We start from the raw sequence: 24,503 nt of genomic DNA, 5'->3' as shown, positions 1-24,503 counted from the left end.
GGGGAGAAGAGGAGAGCTCAGTGTTTTATATCCATGTTAGAGACATTGTCTCTTCCTCTTCCTCCCCTCATCCCCAAGAAGGGGCTGGTTGTGAGCTGTGTCTCTAGTTCAGTAGATTAACTGAATATTGGGGGATCCTTTAGCCATATTGTTTTATTTTTTTATTTTATTTTTTTTAATGTTTGTTTATTTTTGAGAGAGATAGAGAGGCAGAAGTTCAGCAGGGAGGGGCAGAGAGAGAGGGAGACAGAATCTGAAGCAGGCTCCAGGCTCTGAGCTGTCAGCACAGAACCCATTGCAGAGCTCAAACTCAACCAGTTGTGAGATCATGACCTGAGCTAAGGTCGGAGGCTTAACCAGCTGCGCCAACCAGGTGCCCCTAGCCACATTGTTTTTTTAAAAAAATTTTTTTTCTTATAGTTTGTTTATTTTTGAGACAGAGAGAGATGAGCATGAGTGGGGGAGAGGCAGAGAGGGAGGGAGACACAGAATCCGAAACAGGCTCCAGGCTCTGAGCTGCCAACACAGAACTCAATGTGGGGCTCGAACCCACGAACCGCGAGATCATGACCTGAGCTAGAGTCGGTCGCTTAACTGACTGAGCCACCCAAGCGCCCCTAGCCATACTGTTTTAAGTTGATAAGTTTGTTTATTTATTTAGGTCCTAGGCTTGGATTTATGGTGAGTACTACCATTACAGAGAACAGACATAGGCTTAGTCTTATTTAACAGCAGATACTTGCATACTTTTTTCAAAAGTCAAAATGAACGTGCATTAAAATGTTAATATATAGTTATATAGAAATTTTCAATTTAAACAGAAGTTAGGGCATCTGGTGGGTCATTCGTTAAGCATCTGGCTCAGGTCATGATCTTCTGGTTCTTGAGTTTGAGCCTGGCTTCAGCTGAGCACAAACCCCACTTAGGAGAGCCCTACTTCTCTCTCTCTCTCCCTCTCCCCCTCCCCCTCCCTCCCTCTCTCTCTCTCTCTCTCTCTCCCTCCCTCCCCTTCCTGGATTCTCTCTACTCCTTGTTCATTTACATACCCTCTTTCTTTCTCTCTAAAAAAATATATTAAAAAAAAAGGCAGCTAACGTGGATTTTATGATACTGTGGCAGCATCAAATTATGCTTGTTACATTAGTGGGAAGAATGCCATAGAACACACACATGTGACAATTATAGTTGTGGTTTAGCAAAAAACAATGTAGGAGAAAAGACTAGAAAGAAATACTTCAAAATAGTAAAAATACATGGATTAAAATACTAGAATGAGTGGGTTTTCCCCCCAAGTTTTCAGTAATTTATTGTGTAAAAATGAATTTGAATGAATTGTTATAGGGAATAGGGAACTTTTTAAGATTCAACAACCTTAAGTAACCCTAAAAACCTTACAGGCAGTTCTTAGGTTGTTTAGTGAGCTTGGCCTTCACTCTTGTGTTTAAATCCTGACTAAAGATGAAACAGCTTCTCCACTGCCCCAGCTTTCCAACAGTTTCTCATTTGAGAGCAAAATAATGCACAGGAAGAATATACATTTTTATATCCATGAAATAAACTGTTGCTGGATTCTTACTTAATTGGTGTGAGATGAATCCAGATTCCTTAAGTGATTTTAAATCAGCTAACTGGTCTAAGTTTTCAGTCTTGTTACTGATAAAGTTCTTGAATGCTTTCCTTAGATTGCAGGTATTAAAAGGAGGTGGTTTTGGGTGCTTGAGTCTTGGCACTCTCTTCATTTTCAGCTGGTGGAAAAGGACCTTGGCCTGGAATATTCAGAATCTTCCCCCAAAATTTATACTTGCCTTTCCTGACTAATTAGATTAAGCCTTTCCCCACACAAGATGGTATAAATATATTAATATATTTAAGGCTTCAAAGAAAAGTCATCATTTTTTTTTTTTTTACAAATAGTTTATTGTAAAGTTAGTTTCCATATAACACCCAGTGCTCATCCCCACAAGTGCCCCCTCCATGCCCATCTCCCCCCTCCCCCAGAAGTCGTCATATTTTATGTTCCACTCTTTTTTTTCCCTTAACTTTCAGCCTATTTAATTAATTAATTTATTTTTAATGTGTGTTTATTTTTGAGAGAGTGCAAGTGGGAGAAGGGCAGAGAGAGAGGAGGAAGACACAGAATCCCAAGCAGGCTCCTGGCTCTGAGCTGTGAGCACAGAGCCCAACGTGGGGCTCAAACTCACGGAATGTGAGATCATGACCTGAGCCTAGTCGGATGCCCAGCCGACTGAGCCACCCAGGCACCCTACTTTTAGCCTATTTTAATTTAGATCCATTTAGAAGTTGTTTCTTTTTAATTTTTTAAATTTATTTTTGAGAGAGAGCGAGACCATGGGGGAGGGTCAGAGAGCGAGGGAAACACGATCTGAAGCAGGCTCCAGGCTCTGAGCTGTGAGCACAGAGCCTGATGTAGGGCTCAAACTCACAAACTGTGAGATCATGATGTGAGCTGAATTTGGATGCTTAACCAACTGAGCCACTCAGGTGCCCCTAGAAGTTGTTTGTTTTTAAGTTTGTTTATTTTAAGAGAGAGAGACCAAAAGAGAGAGCAGGAGAGGGGCAGAGGGACAGAGAGAATTCCACACAGGCTCTGCACTGTCAGCAAGAGCCTGACGCAGGGTGCGAACTCACAAAGTGCAGATTCATGACCTGAGCCAAAACCAAGAGTTGGGCCACCCAGGTGCCCCTGGAAGTTGTTTTTAACAGATAAGTATTTAACCAGATGACTAGTACCATTTCTGTGGCTGAGTCATTGTTTCTTTTTATTTAATACTCTTGATTCTCTAGAGTGCAGTCAGCTAATTTAATACTGAGAAGTAAAAGTTTTGCTATATCTACTTCATTATTTTAATATTATTAATCATAACAGTGCTTTGCATTTAGTACTTAACATTTTATAGTGTATTCTTGCATCCATAATTCCATTTGAACCCACACTGGTCCTTTAAAGTAAACAGTGTAGGAATTCCATCCATTTGGCAAGTGAGAAAGTAGGCACAGAGAGAATTAAGTTGATAACAAACGTTCCTGGCAAGTTAGTGGAGGAGCTGCACCCAAAATCTTTATCTGGGAGCTCCTAGCCCAGTACCAGTTCATTCATTCCTTCACTTATCTGCCTATCTTTCTCTCTGTCTATCTGAGTAATCTCTACACTCAGCATGGGGCTTGAACTCACGACCCTGAGATCAAGAGTAGCATGTGCTTCTGACTAAGCCAGCCAGGCACCCCATAGCCCCAGTACCTTTTTAAGAGCACATTTGTAAACAGTAGAAACTACTCATTGTATATAATAACCACTGTGCTGAAGTTCTTAAAAATACCTTGTTAATAAGCAGCCTAAGTTCCCTCTTACCTCAGTCTTGCCTGTGTGATTGACTGACTTAGCAAACCCTTTGTTCCTGTGGTAGTAACAAAGGTGAAGTTCAGCCCAGGCTTCTTCTGAACTTCATGCCTTTGGAATTTCTGAGGTTTTCCTGTAGAAGTTGACTGTATATGCTTGTTGAATAACCTGTGTACCTGACTCATTTGCAGGTGACTGCTGGTGAGTTTTCTAGTTGTAAAGACTGATTTAGGTGGATGTCTGCCTGAAGGCAAAGAAGAGAAAAAGGCAATTGAATCGGGATTGACAAGTTTTTCTCTGGGGTTCCCAGCTCTTCTTTCCCTCCCTCATTTTTTCTTTGTTATCTTGTTCTCTCATCATTTCTCCCTGTGTCAGCCAAAGTTTTATGTCTGTGAAGAATTTTTTTTTTAGGGTTTATTTATTTTTGAGAGAGACAGACAGAGCATGAGCTGGAGAGGAGCAGAGAGAGAGGGAGACACAGAATCCGAAGCAGGCTACAGGGTCTGAGCTGTCAGCAAAGAGCCTGACACAGGGCTCAAACCCACAAACTGCGAGATCGTGACCCAAGCTGAAGTTGGACACTTAACCAACTGAGCCACCCAGGTACCGTACCCTGGGAAGAATTTTTAAAATGCGTTAATAACGGGCACCTGGCTGGCTCAGTCGGCTAAGTGTTCGACTTCAGCTCAGGTCATGTTCTCACCAGTTCTGGGTTCATACCCTGCTTCAGGCTCTGTGCTGACAGCTCAGAACCTGGAGCCTGCTTCGGATTCTGCGTCTCCCTGTCTTTATGTCCCTCCCCTATGTGTGTGCACATTCTCTCTNCTCTCTCCCCCCCCTCTCAAAGATAAATGTTAAACACATTTTTAAAAAATGCATTAATAACACAATTTTGTATTTGTGTGGTAGTGTATAAAACATGTAGTATTTAATGTAAGTTTTGAATAGCTATTTCAAAGTCCATGAGATAGGGCTGTAATGTGAAAATTTGACATATAGAGGGTTATGATGTAAATATTCAAGAGATACAAAGGGCAATAATACAAAAAAGCCTTTCTTTTAACCCACTTCTGACCCCCCAGCCATCAAGTTCCTGTCCCTAGAGGCAGTTGGTGGTACAGGACAATTTCTTGTGTATCCTTCCAGAGCCATTTTATGCCTAGTTATAGTTAAATCATATCCCAAGTGCTGGAGTATCTTAGAATTTAAGTTCTCATTTAGTTGAAGCCAGAGGAAGAGCTCTGAGGCGGCTGTTACTGGGTGAGTGGCTGCAGCACCTTCTCTTCGCTGAAGTGAAAGCTCCGAGGACCAGCTGTTCTTCGTGTTTGCGGCTGCTGCTGTGAGCACTCATCGCGAAGTCTGCGGAGTGCAGCCAACACAGTGCTCTCCGAGTCACCAGGCTCTCCCCTTTGTTTCGCAGGTGAACAGTCTGCACGTAGCAAGCCCTGTGGAGGCCGTGCTGCAGCTCCAGGACTGCAGCGTCTTCCTCAAGATCATTGACGGCATGTGAGTATACTCCACACCCCTCTCTAGCCTCCCATGTGTCCCACATGAAGCTGAATGTTGGGCTGGGGACCTCATTTATTCCCTTTGCTTGCTGACAGCCATGACCAGAGAGCATGGGCAGAATTGCCAGCGTGGGGCCCCAACGCAGGAGCACACTGAGCTTATCGCCCAGTCCCTCTGTCTGTGGGAGAGGTGTTGCTCTGGCCCCGTCCCACGGCTTCCTCACTCTTCTCGCACAGGAGAGCCTACAAGTCTCTGTGCTTTCACAGGATTTCAAGAGTCTGCTCTGGGGTTCCCTGTCCACTTGTGTCAGAGTCTTCCATACCCTCTTCTCATGGCTCTGGCTCATCCTTACCTCACAAGCCCTCTTGGCAGCCTACAGGGCCAGGAGGAAGAAAGGGGAAGCTCTTGTACTTAAGGGAAATAAGCAGCACCTAGAAATCTTATCTCAAACTTGTTAGCCCAGCACTGATCTGCCCCTTTCTAAACCATTATAGCATTTCTGGGGGTTTCCCTTGCCTCATTAACTTGCTTTGTGAGATTGATTAGCATTTGATAAGCTCCTTGGTGTCCCCTAGCCAGGATTCTAGTGAGCTTTTTTTTTTTCTTTTTCTTTTACGTCTTTGAACCTCTCAGTTATTTGGGGAATCAGCAGACTGGGCCTCCCTGATGTATCTTCCCTCTCTGGCACCAAGCAAAGCTGGGTCAAGCTGTAACCTACAGTTATTTGTTTAGGCTCATATAGTTTTTCCTTTTTCCTCTGTCATCAGCCTTCAGGAGTTAGGGCAGAACTGACCTTTCACATCTCTGTGCTGTGGGCAGAAGTGGGATCAGCCATAATATAGAGAATTGAGGGGACAGTGGAGAGGACCCTCCTTTTTCAAAGGAAAGCACGGTAGACCAGGAGACCCCAGGTAGGGATTGGCTGGAGTTTGACTGCAGGTGTTTGTGTTCTACACATAGCAGGTAGGAACTGGGGTGGGGGCTTCAGCATCTCTGTGAAGCAGTTTGGCCACCCCTTCATAGGGAGAAGGCAGAACTGAGCTTGTCAGAGGCAGGGACTGGATCTGATTCTCATTGGGATCCTCTGCACCTAGCTTAGGACAGTACACTGATTTGGTTTTAATTAATGGTTGTTGAGTAAGTGAACAAAAATGTAGTTGCTATTCTTCATCAGTAAAGTCTAGTGGGGCTGAGTAGCCTAGAACAGATGGATTCTACTAGAGTGGTTTTTGGTTTTAATTTTTTGAATGTAGTTTTTAAAGTGTATGTTGATGGTGGGATGTCTTACAAGTCTTTTTTAAAGTCCCCGTGGCTCTAATCAGCACCTGCCTTAGTGCCTCTGAAAGAGGTCACTCTTTTCTTATTTTGATACAGACAGTACCATTTTTTTTCCCAGTTACCTAGGCAGGACCTTTCAACATCTTAAATTCCTCCCTCTCCTTGGCAGTGATTCTACTCGGTCACCTTCCTCTCAGTTTGTCCTTTAGAAGACTTCTCCCATCCCTGCCTCTACTTCAGTCTGGATACCCAGCCCTCGTGGCTTGGTTCTGCTCTAATCTGTGCATAGTCCCAGGGCATGTGACCTCAGGAACCTTCTTCCTCCAGTCCTGCTTTTATTGTGGGTGTCCCACAGCTGGTGGACCTCAGGGACGGATTCTTCATTACCAGGAGGTTGAAATCTAAAATCTCCACCATTGGTATTGAAGAACTTTGATCAGGGGCTCATCTCTTCCTACCAGTCTTGTTCTCCTACTATTTCTACCTCCATACCTTACCCTATTTTTTTCCCCTGATCCTGTAGAATTTTCTCAGTTCTGGATTTTATTTTACTCTTTATTTAAAAAAATTTTTTTTAATGTTTGTTTAATTTTGAGAGAGAGACAGAGAGTGCGAGCAGGGGAGGGGCAGAGAGAGGGAGACACAGAATCTGAAGCAGGCTGTAGGTTCTGAACTGTCAGCACAGAGCCTGATGCGGGGCTCGAACCCACGAACCATTAGATCATGACCTGAGCCAAAGTTGGGTGCTTAACTGACTGAGCCACCCAGGTGCCCCTGAATTTTATTAATTGTATCATCATGGTATCGCTCAGTTTGTTCTCCGCACCCCCCCACCTTGTTGCCTGTAAACTGGTAATTAGATCCAGCCTTGATTAGCTGAAGGGTTTTTTGTTGTGTTCTTGTTTTTGCACGGATTCTTCATAGGTGGAATTATATACCACCTATAAGTTAGCATTTTGCAATTCTTAATGAAAGTAATTATTTTTCAAACCCTAATGAAGTGGTAGATCGAGACAGTTAACATCAGTGGCTGGTAAAACCATTAGGCTGACAAGACCTAGCTTACTGTTTAATTTCAACATCACAAAAAGATGGGCAGCCAGGTGTAGTATTCCTTGTGTTGTAAAGTACAATAGGCTGCAGCATGGTTTTTGTTGTGTGTGTTTGTTTTTTTGGGCACCTGGTTGGCTCAGTTATTGGAGCATGCAACTCTGGAGCATGACTAGGAGGAGTGGAGGTAGAAGGAGGGTGAGAGAGGAGGGAGGAAGAAAACAAGTGAGTGTGCACGCGTGCACACACTCCCCCTAGGGGGAGGGGCCATTGAAATTCCAGGTTAATCCTAATCTCCATCTCTGATCCAGGACAATGCAAATCAGCCTCGTTTGGGAAGAAAGATGTGTTCTTGGTAAATGTGTTCTGGCTTTTTCATTGTGGATGCTGCTACTGTTGCTAACCTAAATCAGATGCTGGTTCTCTGGGAAGGCCATAGAGGATGGCAGGGTTGGTGGCAGATAGCAGCTGTAAGGATTGAACAGGTCTTGTTCTCTGGCCACTTGGCCTTCTCTCTGGGAAAATACATTGGCGTCAGCCTCTCTTAACAAGTTTCCCTTTCTGTTCTGTGTTAAGAATAGCCTGAAGCAAAAAGGCTGTCCCATCTCTGTGATATCTGTGAGACTTGAATAGCAAAGTTTAGTAGAGTCATTTTTGCCAGAAAACCGAAAGCCCTGACATTTATGTTACTGACATTGACCTTTGCTCTTCCTGTTACAAAGCATCCCTCATTTGTCAGTCAACCCATATGTACTGAGTACCTCCTGTATCCTAGCTTTCAGGTCACACAGTTAGAGCATCATTTGTAAATGATGCTATTGTATCAGTGCTGCAGAAAGTCCTGAGAGAGAGGTGGGAGGCATGACTAGTAGTGGTTGCAGATAAGACTTGAACTCACTTTTAAAGGATTGGCTGGAATACTCCAGGTCCAGCATTTTAAAAAAATTATTTTTTAATTTACATCCAAGTTAGCATATGGAGCAACAGTGATTTCAGGAGTAGATTCCTTAATTCCCCTTGCCCATTTAGCCCATCCCCCTCCCACAACCCCTCTAGCAACCCTCTGTTCTCTGTATTTAAGAGTCTCATGTTTTGTCCCCCTCCCTGTTTTTATATTATTTTTGCTTCCCTTCCCTTAGGTTCATCTGTTTTGTATCTTAAAGTCCTCAAGAGTGAAGTCATATGATATTTGTCTTTCTCCAGCTAATTTGGCTTAGCATGGTACCATCTAGTTCCATCCACGTAGTTGCAAATGGCAAGATTTCGTTCTTTTTGATTGCTGAGTAATACTCCATTATATATATCTATATTTTATATATATATATTATATATATATAGTACATATAGATATATATATCTTTATCCATTCATCCATTGACAGACATTTGGCCTCTTTCCATACTTTGGCTATTGTCAATAGTGCTGCTATAAACTGTATCCCTTGGATAAATACCTAGTAGTGCAATTGCTGAGTTGTACAGGCCTAGCATTTTTAAAGCCTATTTCATGCAAATTTACTTATCCTAGGGGCTTAGTGGGGGGAAAAAAGAGGTTTTATGGTCAGATAGGTTTAGGAAATAATTCATGTTATATCCTCTTCTTTAGAAAATGCTCGGTTTGGTTTAACCCAGCATTTCTCAAACATTTAACCTGAGAATCCTCTTTATTTTTATCTATTGGAGAAATTTTATCTATTAGAGAAATTATTGCTCTCTGCTGAGGCAAGGAGTCACAGTGTTCCGGATTGTGGGTGGGTAGGGAAGATGGCTCTTGAAGGAGTCTGGGGGGAGATTAGCATCTCCTCATGGCTTTGTAGGAGTCCCTAATCACACACCAGCTATCCAGAAAATGGCTTTTCGTGGGAGGCGGGGGGCGTTCACTTGTAAGAAGGCTTTGTAATCATGTGGGAGAGAGAGGGAGGTACATTTGTGGTCTTGGCTTGGGTGTGCTTATGCTTTGCAAGATGTCTGGCACTGTGAAGTTCTCTGGCTCAAGGGCCTGCCTTGCCCTCCAGAAAGTTGACTGAGAAACCTGGAGATTCAGTAGAACCTGGAGATTGAAGAACAAAAGGCCCCTTTAATCAGTATCTCTAGCCATAGAAGCCCAAGGAGAAATGTCCGCTTTCTAATTCCTAGTGGAGCTATTATTCTCCAGTGAAATTGACCTAGCAGTTAGCCTGAGTGCCAGGGGCCCGGGCTGCGTGAGGGCTCCCCCTGCTGCCACCCTTCCCCCAGAGCTCTCAGCACTTAGCCTGCCCTTCCAGTTAAACAGACCAGCGCTGCAATACCCAGCCACCTGGGTGTTGTCCCTTGGCCTTAGCCATCTCAGCCTTTGGTCTGTTGTGTTGAATTTTGCCCTGTCCCTTCAGACTCTTGGGAATTCCCTCCTATTCTTTGAGTTCTTGGACTTGTTTTTCCCTTTCCATCATCTGTCTTACTCTAGCCATGTTTCCCAGGCTTCCTGACCTTTTACAGTTGAGCCATTCCAGACTACTGAACGTAGCTTCCCCTTCATCTTCTCATCTTTGTCCTCTCCTTTCGGCCCCCTTCCTACAGAGCTTTTTCATATTCATGAAGAGGGTGGCAAGGTGCCATCTGTTCTAAAAGGACTTCCTGCCTCAAGTTCCCACTTCTCACTCGCCACACAGTTTCTTCTGACCAAATGGCTCTTTGGTATCTTCTCCCCTGCTGCCAGCATCTGGTCTGGTTGTCTCCCAGTTCCAGTACAGACCAAGCCTGAAGGAAGGGGGAGGTAGCATGGAATGGAGTAGCAAGGAGGGAAGGATTGCTAAGTACTCTCATCCTGATACTTGTTCTTTTTCTAGCCACGGCACTGATGAGGGGCAGCAAATCCTGCAACGGCCGGTGCCAGAGAGACTGGACTTTGTGTGCAGTTTTTTGCAAAGTAAGCACCTTTCTTACCTAGAAAAGGTAAGGAGCTCCTAAGAAGGAGCTGCTTCCTCAACTCCCGGGACTTTGGGAGTCTGGAGGAACCAGCTCACAGGAGTCTGGAGGAGCAGAGGCTCAAGGCTACTGACTCTGTACCACAGAGATGAATACAACTGTTTCCCTGGGTCTGGTGATGCTTATGCCATCAGGGAAGAAGAGTGTCCCTTCAGTTCCAGAGCCCATTTCTGAGATCCAGGTAGAGCCAGAGGTCAGTGTTTGGGATTCATCACCTTGGGCTCCCAACCCTCCACCTGTGCAAGGAGTTGGAGGGAGGGATGGATCCATGTTATCCTTCCCTTGCAAGAAAAACATTTCCCCTGGATAACTGAATTAATTGCCTAGGCAATAGATGTAGGGGCAGAGGCAGATTTAGGTTGAGGTCTTGGCTCTTTCACTCACAGCTTGTATGACCTTTCTGGACCTAGGTTCCTTGTCTATAAAATAAAGATAATAATTGCTTTTAAGGTTTGTGGGTAGTAAGAACAGATGCATAGGTAGCGCAGTGTCAATTTCCCTCCCTGTACAGTCATGGACACAGAGTCCTCCCCTTTGACATGGGAGCTATCAGCCATCACCCCCTCAGGAGAGTTATGGGAGAGGTGATAATAGATTTAAATAAAGCAAAGGTTAATAGTTGGCAAAACAGCAGAAGAACCAGGTGTCCCTAGTCGTCCTGGTCTGACTCAGCTTTAGGCTTCCTCTACGACCTTACCTAGAACAAGACCGTAGAGTAACCTGGACTCTCTGGTTCCTTCTCTCTGGTGCTGGGCAGGAGTTGATGCATTGGGTGGGTAAGTGGAGTGTCACGTCTCAGTGCTGCTGTGAATTTGTAGCCTGCTTTTTACATAGCCTACTATCCCTGTAGTTCCTGGACTGACCTAGGATAAAGCTAACTTCAGGTGGAAATGTATATATTGGGGGAGAGAGGATGTAGGAGTAAGGAGTCTCCTAGCCCCACCAGAGATGGTGATTCTGTTCTACTCTGAGGTGTTCTCATGATCTCAGAGATGGTGTCCAGGAAGTTCACCCTGTTTTCTGCATTGTCCTCATTACAGAAAACCGAAAACATCCCTCTTCTCTGGAATGCCTGGTGTCCGTGCAGAAGGTGATGGAAGGGTCAGAGCTGGAATTGGCCAAGGTACCTATGGAATACCAGATGGGTAGGAGGGTGGCACTAGATGGACCTGCCAGGCCTTCTCTTAACCCAGGGGAAGTAGTGGGGACTTTATTTCTGGGGCTCATGCAGGTTGGAGGTCAGCCACCTGGCTGAGGCAGAGGCTGATTCAGCCCAAGGATTCTTGGAGCCCGTCAGCCACCTGGCTGAGGCAGAGGCTGATTCAGCCCAAGGATTCTTGGAGCCCGTGCCCTATGACAGAGAGATGTACTAGCTTCAGTGAAGACCTGGCAGGAATTGGGCCTCACCCAATTGTCATAGTCTTCTTTTTAGCTCAGTCTCCTTCATACCCTCTCCTGTGTCTGGGTGCTGGCCTATAGAGGGCAGTTTAAGCTTCGTAGTTACATTCCATGAGTTCAGGAATTCAGTTGTGCACCAGGTTTTTTGTACAGTGGGCCGTGAGTCCTCAGTCAGGTGTTTCCTGGTGCAGTTAAGGGCAGGGACCTGGGGCTGCTGAGTGCTAGGAGCTCTGGAAAAGCCTTCAGAATATCTCAGAGTCCCCAGAACAGCCCAGAGAGGGGAGCACTGAGAAGAAATAACCCTGCTCAGTGACTGTCTTCTCTTTGGCTTCTAGATGACCATGCTGCTCTTATACCACTCCACCATGAGCTCCAAAAGTCCCAGAGACTGGGAACAATTTGAGTATAAGATTCAGGTAAGCCCTGTGCCTCCACCACACCTGGTGGGCCTAGCTTGTGCTTCACCTCACTCCACTGGTTTTCTTTCAACAACATATACTGTTCTTTTAAAAAATTATGTTGTAGTAATTACAGCCATTCATTATAGAATGTCTGGAAAATATTGAAAAATACAAAAGAAGGAAATAAAATTGCTAGTAATCTCATTCCCAGAGATAACTGTTAACTTTTAAGGGATATATTTCCAAGTCCTTTTTCGTGTGAGTGTGTGTGTGTGTGTGTGTGTGTGTGTGTGTGTTTAATGTTTATTTATTTATTTTGAGAGAGAGTATAAGCAGTGAAGGGGCAGAGAGAGGGAGAGAAAGAATCCCAAGCAGACTCCATGCTATCAACACAGAGTCTGACATGGGGGCTTGAACTCACAAACCGTGAGATCTTGACCTGAGCTGAAGCCCAGAGTCAGATGCTTAACCCACTGAGCCACCCAAGTGCCCCATTCATGTACATATAGTTAACTATAGTTGTAACTGTACTGTGTTGGATAATATATAGAAATTATTGTTTCCTCATGTATGTGTTCCCATGTGAGTGTGTATGTTTTTACACAAACTGTCACTCCACTTTTTTCCTCCTTTCCTGTAATGGGAAGGGTTAGTGACAGAGAATATCTTTGTCCATCATGACAGTCTAGCTCAGAGCTATTACCTTCTCTCCCCTCTTCTATTTGGTCCGTAAGTGAAGAAGAGTTGCTGTATTGGCTTCACTGTAGAGGGAATGACCTGGTTTCTAGGAACTACCTGCCATGTGGGGCCTGATGTTGGCTTTGCATGAGCAGCTGTCCTTTATTTCCCAGAGCAGGAGGAGCTGGGGTGCCACAGTGGGTAATGTAGGTGACTGGGGGGTCAGGGAGCAGTGCGCAGAGAGCTGTGGCCTTTCACGTAGTGGGAGGAATGGGTGGTTCCTTCCTTTAACCTTTTCTCTGCTGCAAGCTGGCCACAGACCTGGTAGAGATAATTTTTTTTTAAGTTCATTTATTTTGGGAGAGAGTGTGTATGAGTAGGGGAGGGGCAGAGAGTGAGAGAGAGCATCTCAATCAGGCTCCGTGCTGTCAGCACAGAGCCCAGCATGGAGCTTGATTCCATGAACTGTGAGATCATGACCTGAGCCAAAATAAGAGTCGGATGCCTAGCCGACTGAGCCACCTAGGTGCCCCAGAAACAGGAATTCTAAAAGGTAAGGAATTATATAGCAGGGTGGCCAGAAAAATCAGATCAACTCTGTAGCTTTGGAATTGAGACAGAAAAGGGCAGATTTTACAGCTGAGCTGGTAGGTAAGCTTTGGATGAGCCCTGGAGGTGTTCTCACTCACACCAAGAACAACAGTGAGGGTCATTTGGAAGAGGGCAACATAATTATGTATAAAAACTTTCTGACAGCGCTACTGTTTTTGCCCATTTTCTTCTCTGTGGTCAGGAGTGAAGTCACATAGGAACTCTTCTCTGACCCTGGTGCATCTTCAGAGGAACCGAGGGGGAGGGGGCCAGCAGGGCAACACATCTATAGTAGAATGTTCTCAGCTGGACTGGGAGCTATAGGCTTTGAGGGGAAGACTGGTCTTCAGCAGTTCTTGGGACTGGCACTGCTGGTGTGGCACCCCTCCATCTCTTCAGGCCTCCCTGGCACCGAAGTGATGCTCCTCTTCTCTGTCTCTGGCTCAGGCTGAGTTAGCAGTCATACTCAAATTTGTGCTGGATCATGAGGATGGGCTGAACCTGAATGAGGACCTAGAGAACTTCTTGCAGAAAGGTAAGCAGGGCCCAGTCCTGAGGATGCCCTGTCTGAGTTGGACACTGCTAGGACCCCGAATTGTTGAGAAACGCCGTGGGGGGTTGTTTCAGGTCCCAGCGCCAGGCAGAGTTTGTGCTCGGGAAAAGTGTGCGTAATGGAATAGGTCGATTTCTGGGCCATGTTGCCATCATCCCAGTTCCTACCAAGCTCCTCCTGCTGCCTGGCGGTACCTGAGCAGGACGTTACAAGTGATCCCATCTCTGTTAAGTTGTCTTTGATCACCCCACACATAACCTTTTTTTCTGTTTTTTATTTTAAAACTTTTTTAAACGTTTTATTTTTGAGAGAGATAGAGAGTGTGTGCATGTGCAAGTAGGAGAGGGGCAGAGAGAGAGGGAGACACAGAATCCAAAGCAGGCTCTAGGCTCTGAGCTGTTAGCACAGAGCCCAATGTGGTGCTCGAACCCACAAACCGTGAGGTCATGACCTGAGCTGAAGTCAGACACTCAACTGACTGAGCCATCCAGGAGCCCCTGTTTTTTTATTTTTTAAGCAATTGTTACTCTAGGCTTAGAAGCTGGGAGTAGTGTCTAAAAAATGGCTTTTCCCCACATGAAGCTCGTGTTCTAGGTGGGAAGGCAGATGTCATGCTGGAAGTATGCTAGAAAGGGTGAGAGCTCCCCCTGTCTTCTGATGAAGAGGGTCTCTAATGATGATGAGATGTAAGGCGTGGGTTTAGGCAGGTTGTCTTCCAGCCACTGAATTTGATGTTCCTGATATTCAGGTCCCTCTTCAGCCCTTCAGATGGAGGTGTTGAAAGTGTGAGTCTAGAATGTAGGTGAGGGCTCTGGACCAGGTTATGGGTTTACAGGTCAGTGTGTGATGGCCATTGAAGCCATGGGCACTGTGGGCAGTGTAGGGAGCCCCCAGCAGAACTCTGGGAGCTTAGAGTGTGGGTGTGGGAGGGAGGGGCAGATAGGGAGACTAGGAGAGCCGCGTGAAAGTGGTAGTGGGAACCGTGGGAGGAGGAGGTTTTAAGAGGTTGTGTTGGCAGGACAAGATGTTAGAATGGAGGAGTTGAGAAAAGAGGCCAGCGGCTCTCATCTGAGAAGTTGTTGGGCTGAGAGGAGATCCTGCTCAGGGCCCCCAGGCTGCCTCGGCAGTGTTGGATGGAGGGGAAAGCATGAGCACTTGGTCTGGTCTCTGAGCCAGGAGAACACCCTCACTCCCCTATGCTGTCCTCGAGCACTTGCTGAGCTGTGGAAATAGAAGCTGCTTGCTTGACTGGGCTGAGGAACACTGACCTCTGGATAACCCAGATGCCAGGTTTCATATTCTGCCTGGTGGCCTCACTCTTGAGCTTAGATATAATTGTCTGTGGATCCACTTCCACTCAGGCAAGTTCTCAAATTGTATAAAGATGCAAATCTGTTCCCCCTTTTATTAACCTCTGTGTGGTTGGTTTGCTCCTTGCTCTAGCTCCTGTCCCTTCTACCTGCTCCAGTGCCACCTCTGAAGAGCTGTCTCCACCCAGCCACCAGGCCAAAAGGGAGATTCGCTTCCTAGAGCTACAGAAGGTTGCCTCTTCCAGTGGGAACAAGTATGTGCTGGGCCTCCTCTCCTGGGGTGGGGCCTCAACATCCAGTCTTCAGATCCCTGCATTCTAGAGGCTGACACTGTTCACCAGCCTGTTCACATCATCAGACTACGCTTGGAGTGTCCTGTAGATGTTCTCACCTGCCCCAGTGTTAATGAGGGGAATTGACTGGCATCCATTTTTGGTGGAAGGCCTCCCTCAAAGGCTGTTCCCTGTTTATGGAATCCCTTTCTTTCTTGGAGATCATGCTAAAGTCCCTTTTCTCAGTGCAGCTCTGTAGAGGTGAGGATAAATTTTTTTTTGGACAAAAATTGAAATTGAGGCTTGGAGAAGGGAGAAGAAAAGTTTTCTCGAGGTCAGTCATGAGGCATGAGGTGCCAACAGAGCCAAGGTGCTTAGTCTCCCAGCCAGTGCTCACATCCCTAGAGTCCTGCTTGCCCATCCCTGCCTGTTGCTCTTCCCTTCCTTCAGCCCTCACACTTGGGACTCTGACCATGGCATCTCCTTCTTCAGCTTCCTCTCAGGTTCTCCGGCCTCCCCGATGGGCGACATCCTGCAGACGCCACAATTCCAGATGAGACGACTGAAGAAACAGCTCGCTGATGAGAGAAATAATAGAGATGAGCTGGAGCTGGAGCTGGCAGAGAACCGCAAGCTCCTCACCGAGAAGGGTAGGCACCTGGCACGCTGGCAGATGGCATGTGAATGGGCAGCATTGAGGTTTTTTATCCAGGAAAGTGCCAGGTTTGTGTGAGGAACAGGCCCCTCTGTTTTGTGGTGTCTGTTCTGTTGGCTCTGGAGCTTAGGGTTCAGCCATGGGCCAGTCAGGCTGACCTGGTGTCTGGTGCTGCCCTTGCCCCCATCCTCCCCTTCCCTTAGATTGGATGCCGCCTCCTCCTCCTCTCTTCTCCTTAGTTCTGTGCTGACTCTCCGCTCTCCTCCTCTCCCCTCCTTGGGGGCAGATGCGCAGATAGCTGTGATGCAGCAGCGCATTGACCGCCTGGCTCTGCTCAACGAGAAGCAGGCGGCCAGCCCATCGGAGCCCAGGGAGCTTGAGGAGCTCCGTGGCAAGAATGAGAGGTATAATCCTCCCTGCTTTCTTCCCAGCTCCCCACCCCACCCCGCACCCATGGAGTGGAAGTGAGGGTGCTACTGTCTTTTCTAACTGCCCCCCTCCCTCAGCCTCACTGTGCGGCTCCATGAAACTCTGAAGCAGTGCCAGGACCTGAAGACAGAGAAGAGCCAGATGGATCGCAAAATTAACCAACTTTCTGAGGAGAATGGGGACCTTTCCTTTAAGGTGAGGGCTGGGGGGAGTCTAGTCTCCACTTGGAGGCCTGTTGGGGCTGAGTTTGGAGGATTCCGAAGAGAGGGTTGAAAAGAATGTCCTGGTATCTGTCCTATGCTCCGGTCTCTGCAGAGACCTGCATACTTCGGCCCTTTCCTTGTCCCATAATTGGCTGTTGCCAGGGATGGGGTTGTGGCCCTAAATTTTGAGTCCTGAGTTAAAGAAATGGTTGGTTGTAACCGGTTTGAGCAGGGTTAGGGGGATAGTTGGACACCTACAGCCCCTGGAGTTTGGGAGGCATACAGAAGTGGTGGTACTAGTTTTGACCTTGGGTGTTGGGGACTCCCACTTGTCTGTCTCAGCTGCGGGAATTTGCCAGTCACCTGCAGCAACTTCAGGGTGCCCTCAATGAGCTGACAGAAGAGCACAGCAAAGCCACTCGAGAGTGGGTGGAGAAACAGGCCCATCTCGAGAAGGAGCTCAGCACAGCCCTGCAGGACAAGGTAACCCTTCTGCTTTGGGGTGTCAGGGTCACAGTACCTGTTCAAAGCTGAATTCCATTTACCGCTCTATTCTTTGGGCCCTTTCGGAATTAAGCTGTCTTTTCTTGAAAGTTTAATCGTGCACCGTAATGGAAAGATTGTAGGCTTACATCCAGTACACCACCTTTGCGTCCTATCTTTGCGGTTTACAAGGTGTGGTTCTTGGACAAGTTAATTGGCCTTTTTTCTCTCTAAGCATGCTTTCTGTAAAGTGGGAAAAATAATGAGTAGCTGCCTCATCAGCCATTGTAAGGTACTGCATACATCGTGTGGTGCAAAGTAAGCTTCCAGTGAATTAGTTACTATTATTTTTTTAAAGATTTTATTTTTGAGTAATCTCTACACCCAGTGTGGGGCTTGAACTAATAATCCCAAGATCGAGGGTTACACGCTGTACCAACCGAGCCAGCTAGGTGCCCCACTATTATTTTTATTGCTATTTTTAAGAACCCCATTCTACCATTTATTAACCTTGTAGCCCAAGGGCAAGGCACTTAATATCTGAGCTTTAGATTTTGCTCTGCAAAAGAGGGACAGCAATAGCTACCTCCCATCTCTGTCAGGTGGATCACGAATTCAGAGAGGACCCAGCATAGTCCTCGCAGCTGCTTAGTGAGCAACGGGAGGAGGTGGAGCTGGGGGTGGGAGGTGCTGTGGGTGCTGCTGTTGATGCCCAGAAAGGCTAGGGATATTTTTAAGCTGGTGAGTGTCTGGATAATTTGGGAGCCCAGACTTGTTGGAGGAAGAGCATATAGTAAGGGAAACAAAAACTTTTTTAAAGGAAATATGAAGTGAAGTCAGTGGCAGAAGAAATTATTAGCAAGTCATATGATTTAATTCATCCCTGAAACTAAGGTTAGAAAATCAGTTTCCTCATGATCCCCGGTCCATGGTTTCTGAGTTTTTTCTTAGGTCACGGGAACAGGAGTTTTTTTGGTTTTTGTTTTTAATGTTTGTTTATTTTTGAGAGAGACCGCACACAAGTGGGGGAGGGGCAGAGAGAGAAGGGGACACAGAATTCGAAGCAGGCTCCAGGCTGTTAGCACAGAGCTTGATGGAGGGATCCAACTCATGGGATTTGAGATCATGACTGAGCTGAAGTCAGATGCTCAACTCACTGAGCCACCCAGGTGTCCTGGGAGATTTTTTTTCAATTGTTTGTTTATTTTTGAGAGAGCAAGAGCATGAGTCAAGGAGGGGCAGGGGGTGGGTAGAGGATCCCAAGCAGGCTCTGAGCTGTCAGCACAGAGCCTGACGTGCTCAAACCCACAAACCACAAGATCACAACCTGAGCCGGAAGTTGGACACTTAATCAACTGAGCCACCCAGGCGCCCCAAGGGATCTTGATAACAGGGTGGTAGGGCTCCATATTTTGTTGGTAACGTGGTGCCTGTCCCACCCCTGTTCCCATGAGGCTCTTGTTTTACTCTCAGAAATGCCTTGAAGAAAAGAACGAAATCCTTCAGGGAAAACTTTCACAGCTGGAAGAACATTTGGCCCAGCTGCGAGAAAACCCACCCCGGGAGAAGGGTGAAGTGCTGGGTGACGCCTTGCAGGTAGGAACGCACAGGAGCAGTAATAAGACCTGTGTGCTGGGGCTGGCGTGGATCTGTGCTTGGTACATTCAGGCTCCTGTCCCTTAATTCTCACGGGGTCCATGGTGACTGAGGAGTCGTGTTTATCCTCTTTGTCTCTTTATCTCACCAGCTGGAAACCCTGAAGCAGGAGGCAGCCTCTCTTGCTGCAGACAACACCCAGCTCCGAGCCAGGGTGGAGGCTCTGGAGACTGAGCAGGGCCAGAGGGAAGCCAAGCTGCTCGCTGAGCGCAGCCACTTTGAAGAAGAAAAGCAGCAGCTGGCTGGTCTGATTGCCGAGCTGCAGGGCTCCTTGTCCAACCTCAGCCAGGCCAAAGAAGAGGTAGAGCAGGCCTCTCAGGCTCAGGAGGCCAGGCTGTCTGCCCAGGTGACCACAGTGACTGCTGAGCTCACCACCCTCAAAGCCACTGTCCAGCAGCAGGATCAAGAACTGGCTGGCCTGAAGCAGCAGGCCAAAAAGGAGCAGGCCCAGCTAGCGCAGACCCTCCAGCAACAAGAACAGGCCTCTCAGGGTCTCCGCCAGCAGGTGGAGCAGCTGAGCAGCAGCCTGAAGCAAAAGGAGAAGCAGTTAGAGGAAGCTGCCCAGGAGCAGGAGGCAGCCAGGCGAGACCATGCCCAGCAGCTGGCTGCTGCTGCTGAGGAGCAGCAGGCCTCTTTAAGGGAGAGGGACTTGGCCCTCCAGCAGCTGCAAGTATTGGAGAAGGAGAAGACTGCCAAGCTAGAGGTCCTGCAACAGCAGCTTCAGGCTGCTAAGGAAGCCCGGGACAGTGCCCAGTCTTCGGTGACTCAAGTTCAGCAGGAGAAGGCAGAGCTGAGCCAAAAAGTGGAGGAACTTCATGCTTGTGTTGAGGCAGCCCGCCAGGAGCAGAGGGAGACCCAGGCCCAGGTGGTAGAGCTAAAGACCCAGCTAAGGTCTGAGCAACAAAAAGCAACTGAGAGAGAACGGGTGGCCCTGGAGAAGGGCCAATTCCAGGAGCAGGTCCGGGCTCTTGAGGAGTCCTTGAAGATCACCAAGGGCAGCCTGGAAGAGGAGAAGCGCAGGGCCACGGACGCCCTGGAGGAGCAGCAGCGTCACATCTCCAAGCTGGAGGCGGAGACCCGGTGCCTGGTGGAACAGCAGAAGCAGGAGCGGAAGGAGCTAGAAGAAGAGCAGGCTGGGCGTAAGGGGCTGGAGGCCCGGTTACGGCAGCTTGGGGAGGCTCATCAGGCCGAGATGGAAGCCCTGCGGCAGGAACTAGCAGAGGCTGTAGTCTCCCAGCGCGAAGCTGAGGGCGAGTGTGAACAGCTTGCCAAGGAGGTGGCCACCTGGCGCGAGCGGTACGAGGACAGCCAGCAGGAGGAGGCACAGTATGGTGCCATGTTCCAGGAGCAGCTGATGACCCTGAAGGAGGAATGTGAGAAGGCCCGCCAGGAACTACAGGAGGCCAAGGAGAAGGTGGCAGGGATAGAGGCCCATAGCGAGCTCCAGATAAGCCGGCAGCAGAGTGAACTAGCTCAGCTCCATGCCAACCTGGCTAGGGCGCTCCAGCAGGTCCAGGAGAAGGAGGTCAGGGCCCAGAAGCTTGCAGATGACCTCTCGGCTCTGCAGGAGAAGATGGCCGCCACCAGCAAGGAGGTGGCCCGCCTGGAGGCCTTGGTGCGCAAGACAGGGGAGCAGCAGGAAACAGCTCCCCGCGAGCTACTCAAGGAGCCCCCGAGGGCAGGAGACAGAGAGTCAGAGTGGCCAGAAGAGCGGCAGGGACGCCAGTTCTGCAGCACACAGGCTGCACTACAGGCCATGGAGCGGGAGGCAGAGCAGATGGGCAGTGAACTAGAGAGACTGCGGGCTGCGCTGATGGAGAGCCAGAGCCAGCAGCAGGAGGAGCGTGGGCAGCAGGAGAAGGAGGTGGCCCGCCTAACCCAGGAGCGGGGCCGAGCCCAAGCTGACCTGGCCCTGGAGAAGGCCGCCAAGGCAGAGCTGGAGATGCGGCTGCAGAATGCTCTCAATGAGCAGCGCGTGGAGTTTGCTACCCTTCAGGAAGCCCTGGCCCACGCCCTGATGGAAAAGGAGGGGAAGGACCAGGAGCTGGCCAAGCTTCGTGGACAGGAGGCAGCCCAGAGAACAGAGCTCGGGGAGCTTCAGCAGACCATGGAGCGACTGAAGGCACAGCTGGCCAAGAAAGAGGAGGAAGGCCAGCGATCTCTAGGGATGGCCAGTGGAGACGACCCTTCTGGGTCAGGAGCACAGTCTGAGGCTACTGGAAAGAGTGAGCGTAAAGGCCCTGAGCTGGAGGCTCTGCAGGCAGAGGTGAGCAAGCTGGAGCAGCAGTGCCAGGAGCACCAGGAGAAGGCCTTGGGCCTGGAGCGCAGCCTGGAGCGTGAGCGTGCCTCCAGCACTGAGCAGGCTGCTGCTCTGGAGGCCTTGCAGGGCCACTTAGAGGAGAAGGCCCAGGAGCTGGGGCGCAGTCAGGACACCTTAGCTGCAGCCCAAAGGGAGCTGGCCACCCTCCGTGCCAAGGTCCAAGACCATAGCAAGGCTGAGGATGAGTGGAAGACCCAAGTGGCCCGCGGCCAGCAGGAGGCAGAGAGGAAAAACAGCCTCATCAGCAGCTTGGAAGAGGAGGTCTCTATCCTGAACCGCCAGGTCCTGGAGAAAGAGGGCGAGAGCAAGGAGTTGAAGCGGCTGGTCATAGCTGAGTCAGAGAAGAGCCAGAAGCTAGAGGAGAGGCTGCGCCTACTCCAGGCAGAGACTGCCAGCAACAGCGCCAGGGCCGCTGAACGCAGCTCTGCTCTGCGGGAGGAGGTCCAGACCCTCCGGGAAGAGGCAGAGAAACAGCGAGTGGCCTCAGAGAGCCTGCGGCAGGAGTTGGCCTCACAGGCAGAGCGAGCAGAGGAGCTGGGCCAAGAATTAAAGGCATGGCAGGAAAAGTTCTTCCAGAAGGAGCAGGCCCTTTCTGCCCTCCAGCTTGAGCACACCAGCACTCAGGCCCTGGTGAGCGAGCTGCTGCCCGCCAAGCACCTGTGCCAGCAGCTGCAGGCTGAGCAGGCGGCCGCTGAGAAACGCCATCGTGAGGAGCTGGAGCAAAGCAAGCAGGCGGCCGGTGGGCTGCGGGCAGAGCTGATGCGAGCCCAGCGGGAGCTCGGGGAGCTAGTGCCCCTGCGGCAGAAGTTGGCAGAACAAGAGCGAGCAGCTCAGCAGCTGCGGGCCGAGAAAGCCAGCTATGCAGAGCAGCTCAGCATGCTGAAGAAGGCTCATGGCCTTCTGGCAGAAGAGAACCGGGGGCTGGGCGAGCGGGCCAGCCTTGGCCGGCAATTTCTGGAAGTGGAGCTGGACCAGGCCAGGGAGAAGTATGGCCAAGAGCTGGCAGCCGTGCGTGCTGATGCCGAGACCCGTCTGGCTGAGATGCAGCGGGAAGCACAGAACACTGCCCGGGAGCTGGAGGTGATGACTGCCAAGTATGAGAGTGCCAAGGTCAAGGTTCTGGAGGAGAGGCAGCGGTTCCAGGATGAGAGGCAGAAACTCACTGCCCAGGTAAGATACGCAGCTCAACCTTGCCCCAAAGATCAGACCTGGGAGAGGGAACAATGTTCCGTCTGGTCTCCCCTCACTCACTGGGTGGCTTGATAGAGTTCAAATATGTTGCCCCCTACTGTCCTAAACAAAACATTTGTAGCTTCTCCTTCTCTGAAGGCTTCATCCTTTGGGAGTCCAGCTGTGAAGGCCATCAGTCCATTCTATAGAGGCACGCTGTGCTAGGGAGGCATACCTGCAGTGGAGAATCCAGAGGCCACTGGGGACTAGAATGAGCCAAACTGGCATTTAAAAAAAATTAATTCCTTAAAGGAAAGTATCAGAGCCTCAGTGAGGCCAGCCTGGCAGCAGGGTTAGTGTCTTTTCGGCCCCCATCTCACTCTTATCTCTGTTGCTCCTCGCCCATGCACAGGTGGAGCAGCTAGAGGTGTTTCAGAGAGAGAAAACTAAGCAGGTAATGCCCGGGGTCCCTGCTAAATGCTGGCTGCTTAAGCGGTGACCCATCTCAGTGCATGAGCCCCGGCTGCAGCTTGCCTCCGCCCGCTCCCGTTGTGAACTGTTTATGAAGGGGGCAGGGTCAAGCCATGGAGTCCAGGTCCGGGCTGCCCAGGAGTGTGGTGTACTGGGCCCTCTCTTGGGCCTCATCCCACCCATCCCAGGTCGGCCTCTCCATCCTTCTCCTGTCCTGTTCTCTCATCTGCCTGTCAGGGATGAGGGGTAGGGTAGGCTTCATCTTTCCCGTGTCTCAACTGGTGACCGGCAGTCCTTGGGATTTCCAAACCTCCAAGTTCTATTCCCAGTTTGGGTGCCAAACTAAGAGGAATAGCAGAGTGCCTGTGGGCCTTGCTTGACACAGCCCCCTTCTTCTCTGCAGAAGCCATAAAGGTGACATGAACGCAGCCCTCACAGGTCAGGGAGGGTTGTGAACTCAGGACACCTGCCCATCACCCTCTGGGGCTTTAACCCCAAGCATGAAATAGAGCTCCGTGGGAGCAGGAAGGCCAAGCTTGATAAGAGACAGGAGGTGGCATGGTCTGGCTGCCTGGCCCTCACTAGGACCTCCCTGTGCTGCCCTAGACGTCAAGGCTATCGCACTGGTTTCTCCACCACCCCTCCTACTCCATCAACCTTAGGCCTGCTGAGGAATCGGGCCCCCTCTCCTTCCATCGCCCACCTCCTCCAGGGAGCCCGAGATGATGGGACAATCAGACCGAATAGCAAAACAGTCAGCAGTGGAGCTCCTGCCCCTCATCTTTGCTGTTCATGCTTGAACTCCTGGAATGCCTGGAGGAGCCAGCAGTGCTTGGGCTGTTCTGCTCCCTCTTCTCTTCTCCTTTCCTTCTCTTCTCATCTTATCTCATCTGTTCTCTTCGGGAGTGGGGTAGGCTTTGGGTATGAGGGCTGCCCCTGTCTGCCTTCCAGTGCTACCCACAGCAGCCACATTGCTAGCATCAGCCCTCACAGCCTCTGGATGATGGGAAGAGGTCACCACCTGTTGGTCTTGGCAATTTGGGGGAGGAGTGTTGGGTATTCATCCTTGTCTGCTAGAGTTAACAGACTTGGTCGTTTGTTCCTGTCCCCAGCCCAGGAAATGGTGTTAGTAAGTGGTAGGGTGGTAGTGAGATGTCAGTTCCCCAGAGTCGATTCTGTTGAATCTGGAGGCTGGGGGCCGAGGTGAGCATGGGCAGATGGCTCTGGCAGCACCTGCGTTTGGGTCACCTCACTTAGGTCCTGCCAACCAGCCTGAGCCACAGGCTGTTCCCTAGTTGGAGGCCAGAGAAAGTATTAGAGTTTCTTCTAGGAACACTGGGGATTTATCTAGGGGAAAGCTCTTAAGTTCTCTGAACATTGGGGAAGGCCTCCTGAGTTTTCTCTTCTCCTTTCCTGCTCCAGGTGGAAGAACTGAGTAAGAAGTTAGCTGACCATGACCAAGCCAGCAAGGTGCAGCAGCAGAAGCTGAAGGTGGGACAGTGGGGGATGGGCCATCTTCAGTCAGCCTCAGAGCAAGGATAGGGAGAAGGAAGGGGTTGAGGGCCTGGCACGGCAGCGTCACACCTGCCTGTGGCTCAGGAGCCTCTGCGTGTGCCTTCTTAGAGCTTTCAAGAGGAGACTAGGGTGGCTCCCATTGCACAGGCCTTCACTGTCCACTAGTTGCCCCTGGTCATATGTGGTTATTTAAATTAACTAAAATTTGAGTTCCTCAGTCATACTGGCCACATTTCCCTT

The 24,503-nt window shown here is 49.3% G+C and overlaps 1 protein-coding gene across 5 annotated transcripts in view; it reads left to right on the top strand.

The window, feature by feature from the left end:
* NUMA1 (nuclear mitotic apparatus protein 1) overlaps positions 1-24,503 on the top strand; it is a 70,845-nt gene that overhangs the window by 39,186 nt on the left and 7,156 nt on the right. For 4 of the 5 annotated variants that reach the window (XM_077762193.1, XM_077762192.1, XM_077762194.1 and 1 more), the window contains exons 3-16: positions 4,779-4,864; positions 10,020-10,099; positions 11,199-11,281; positions 11,892-11,972; positions 13,674-13,761; positions 15,223-15,343; positions 15,854-16,011; positions 16,303-16,420; positions 16,523-16,640; positions 16,991-17,131; positions 18,605-18,727; positions 18,879-22,277; positions 22,690-22,731; positions 24,171-24,239. In XM_077762193.1, coding sequence (XP_077618319.1) covers positions 4,779-4,864; positions 10,020-10,099; positions 11,199-11,281; positions 11,892-11,972; positions 13,674-13,761; positions 15,223-15,343; positions 15,854-16,011; positions 16,303-16,420; positions 16,523-16,640; positions 16,991-17,131; positions 18,605-18,727; positions 18,879-22,277; positions 22,690-22,731; positions 24,171-24,239 — 4,707 coding nt within the window. The remainder of the gene's footprint in view (positions 1-4,778; positions 4,865-10,019; positions 10,100-11,198; positions 11,282-11,891; positions 11,973-13,673; positions 13,762-15,222; positions 15,344-15,853; positions 16,012-16,302; positions 16,421-16,522; positions 16,641-16,990; positions 17,132-18,604; positions 18,728-18,878; positions 22,278-22,689; positions 22,732-24,170; positions 24,240-24,503) is intronic. The other variant, XM_077762195.1, reaches the window with a different exon arrangement.

This window comes from Crocuta crocuta, unplaced genomic scaffold (genome assembly GCF_008692635.1).
Source record: "Crocuta crocuta isolate KB4526 unplaced genomic scaffold, BGI_CrCroc_1.0 scaffold306, whole genome shotgun sequence".
Classification (NCBI taxonomy): Eukaryota; Metazoa; Chordata; class Mammalia; order Carnivora; family Hyaenidae; genus Crocuta; species Crocuta crocuta.
Note: the sequence above shows the minus strand (reverse complement) of the source record. Positions and strands in the feature narration are given on the sequence as shown.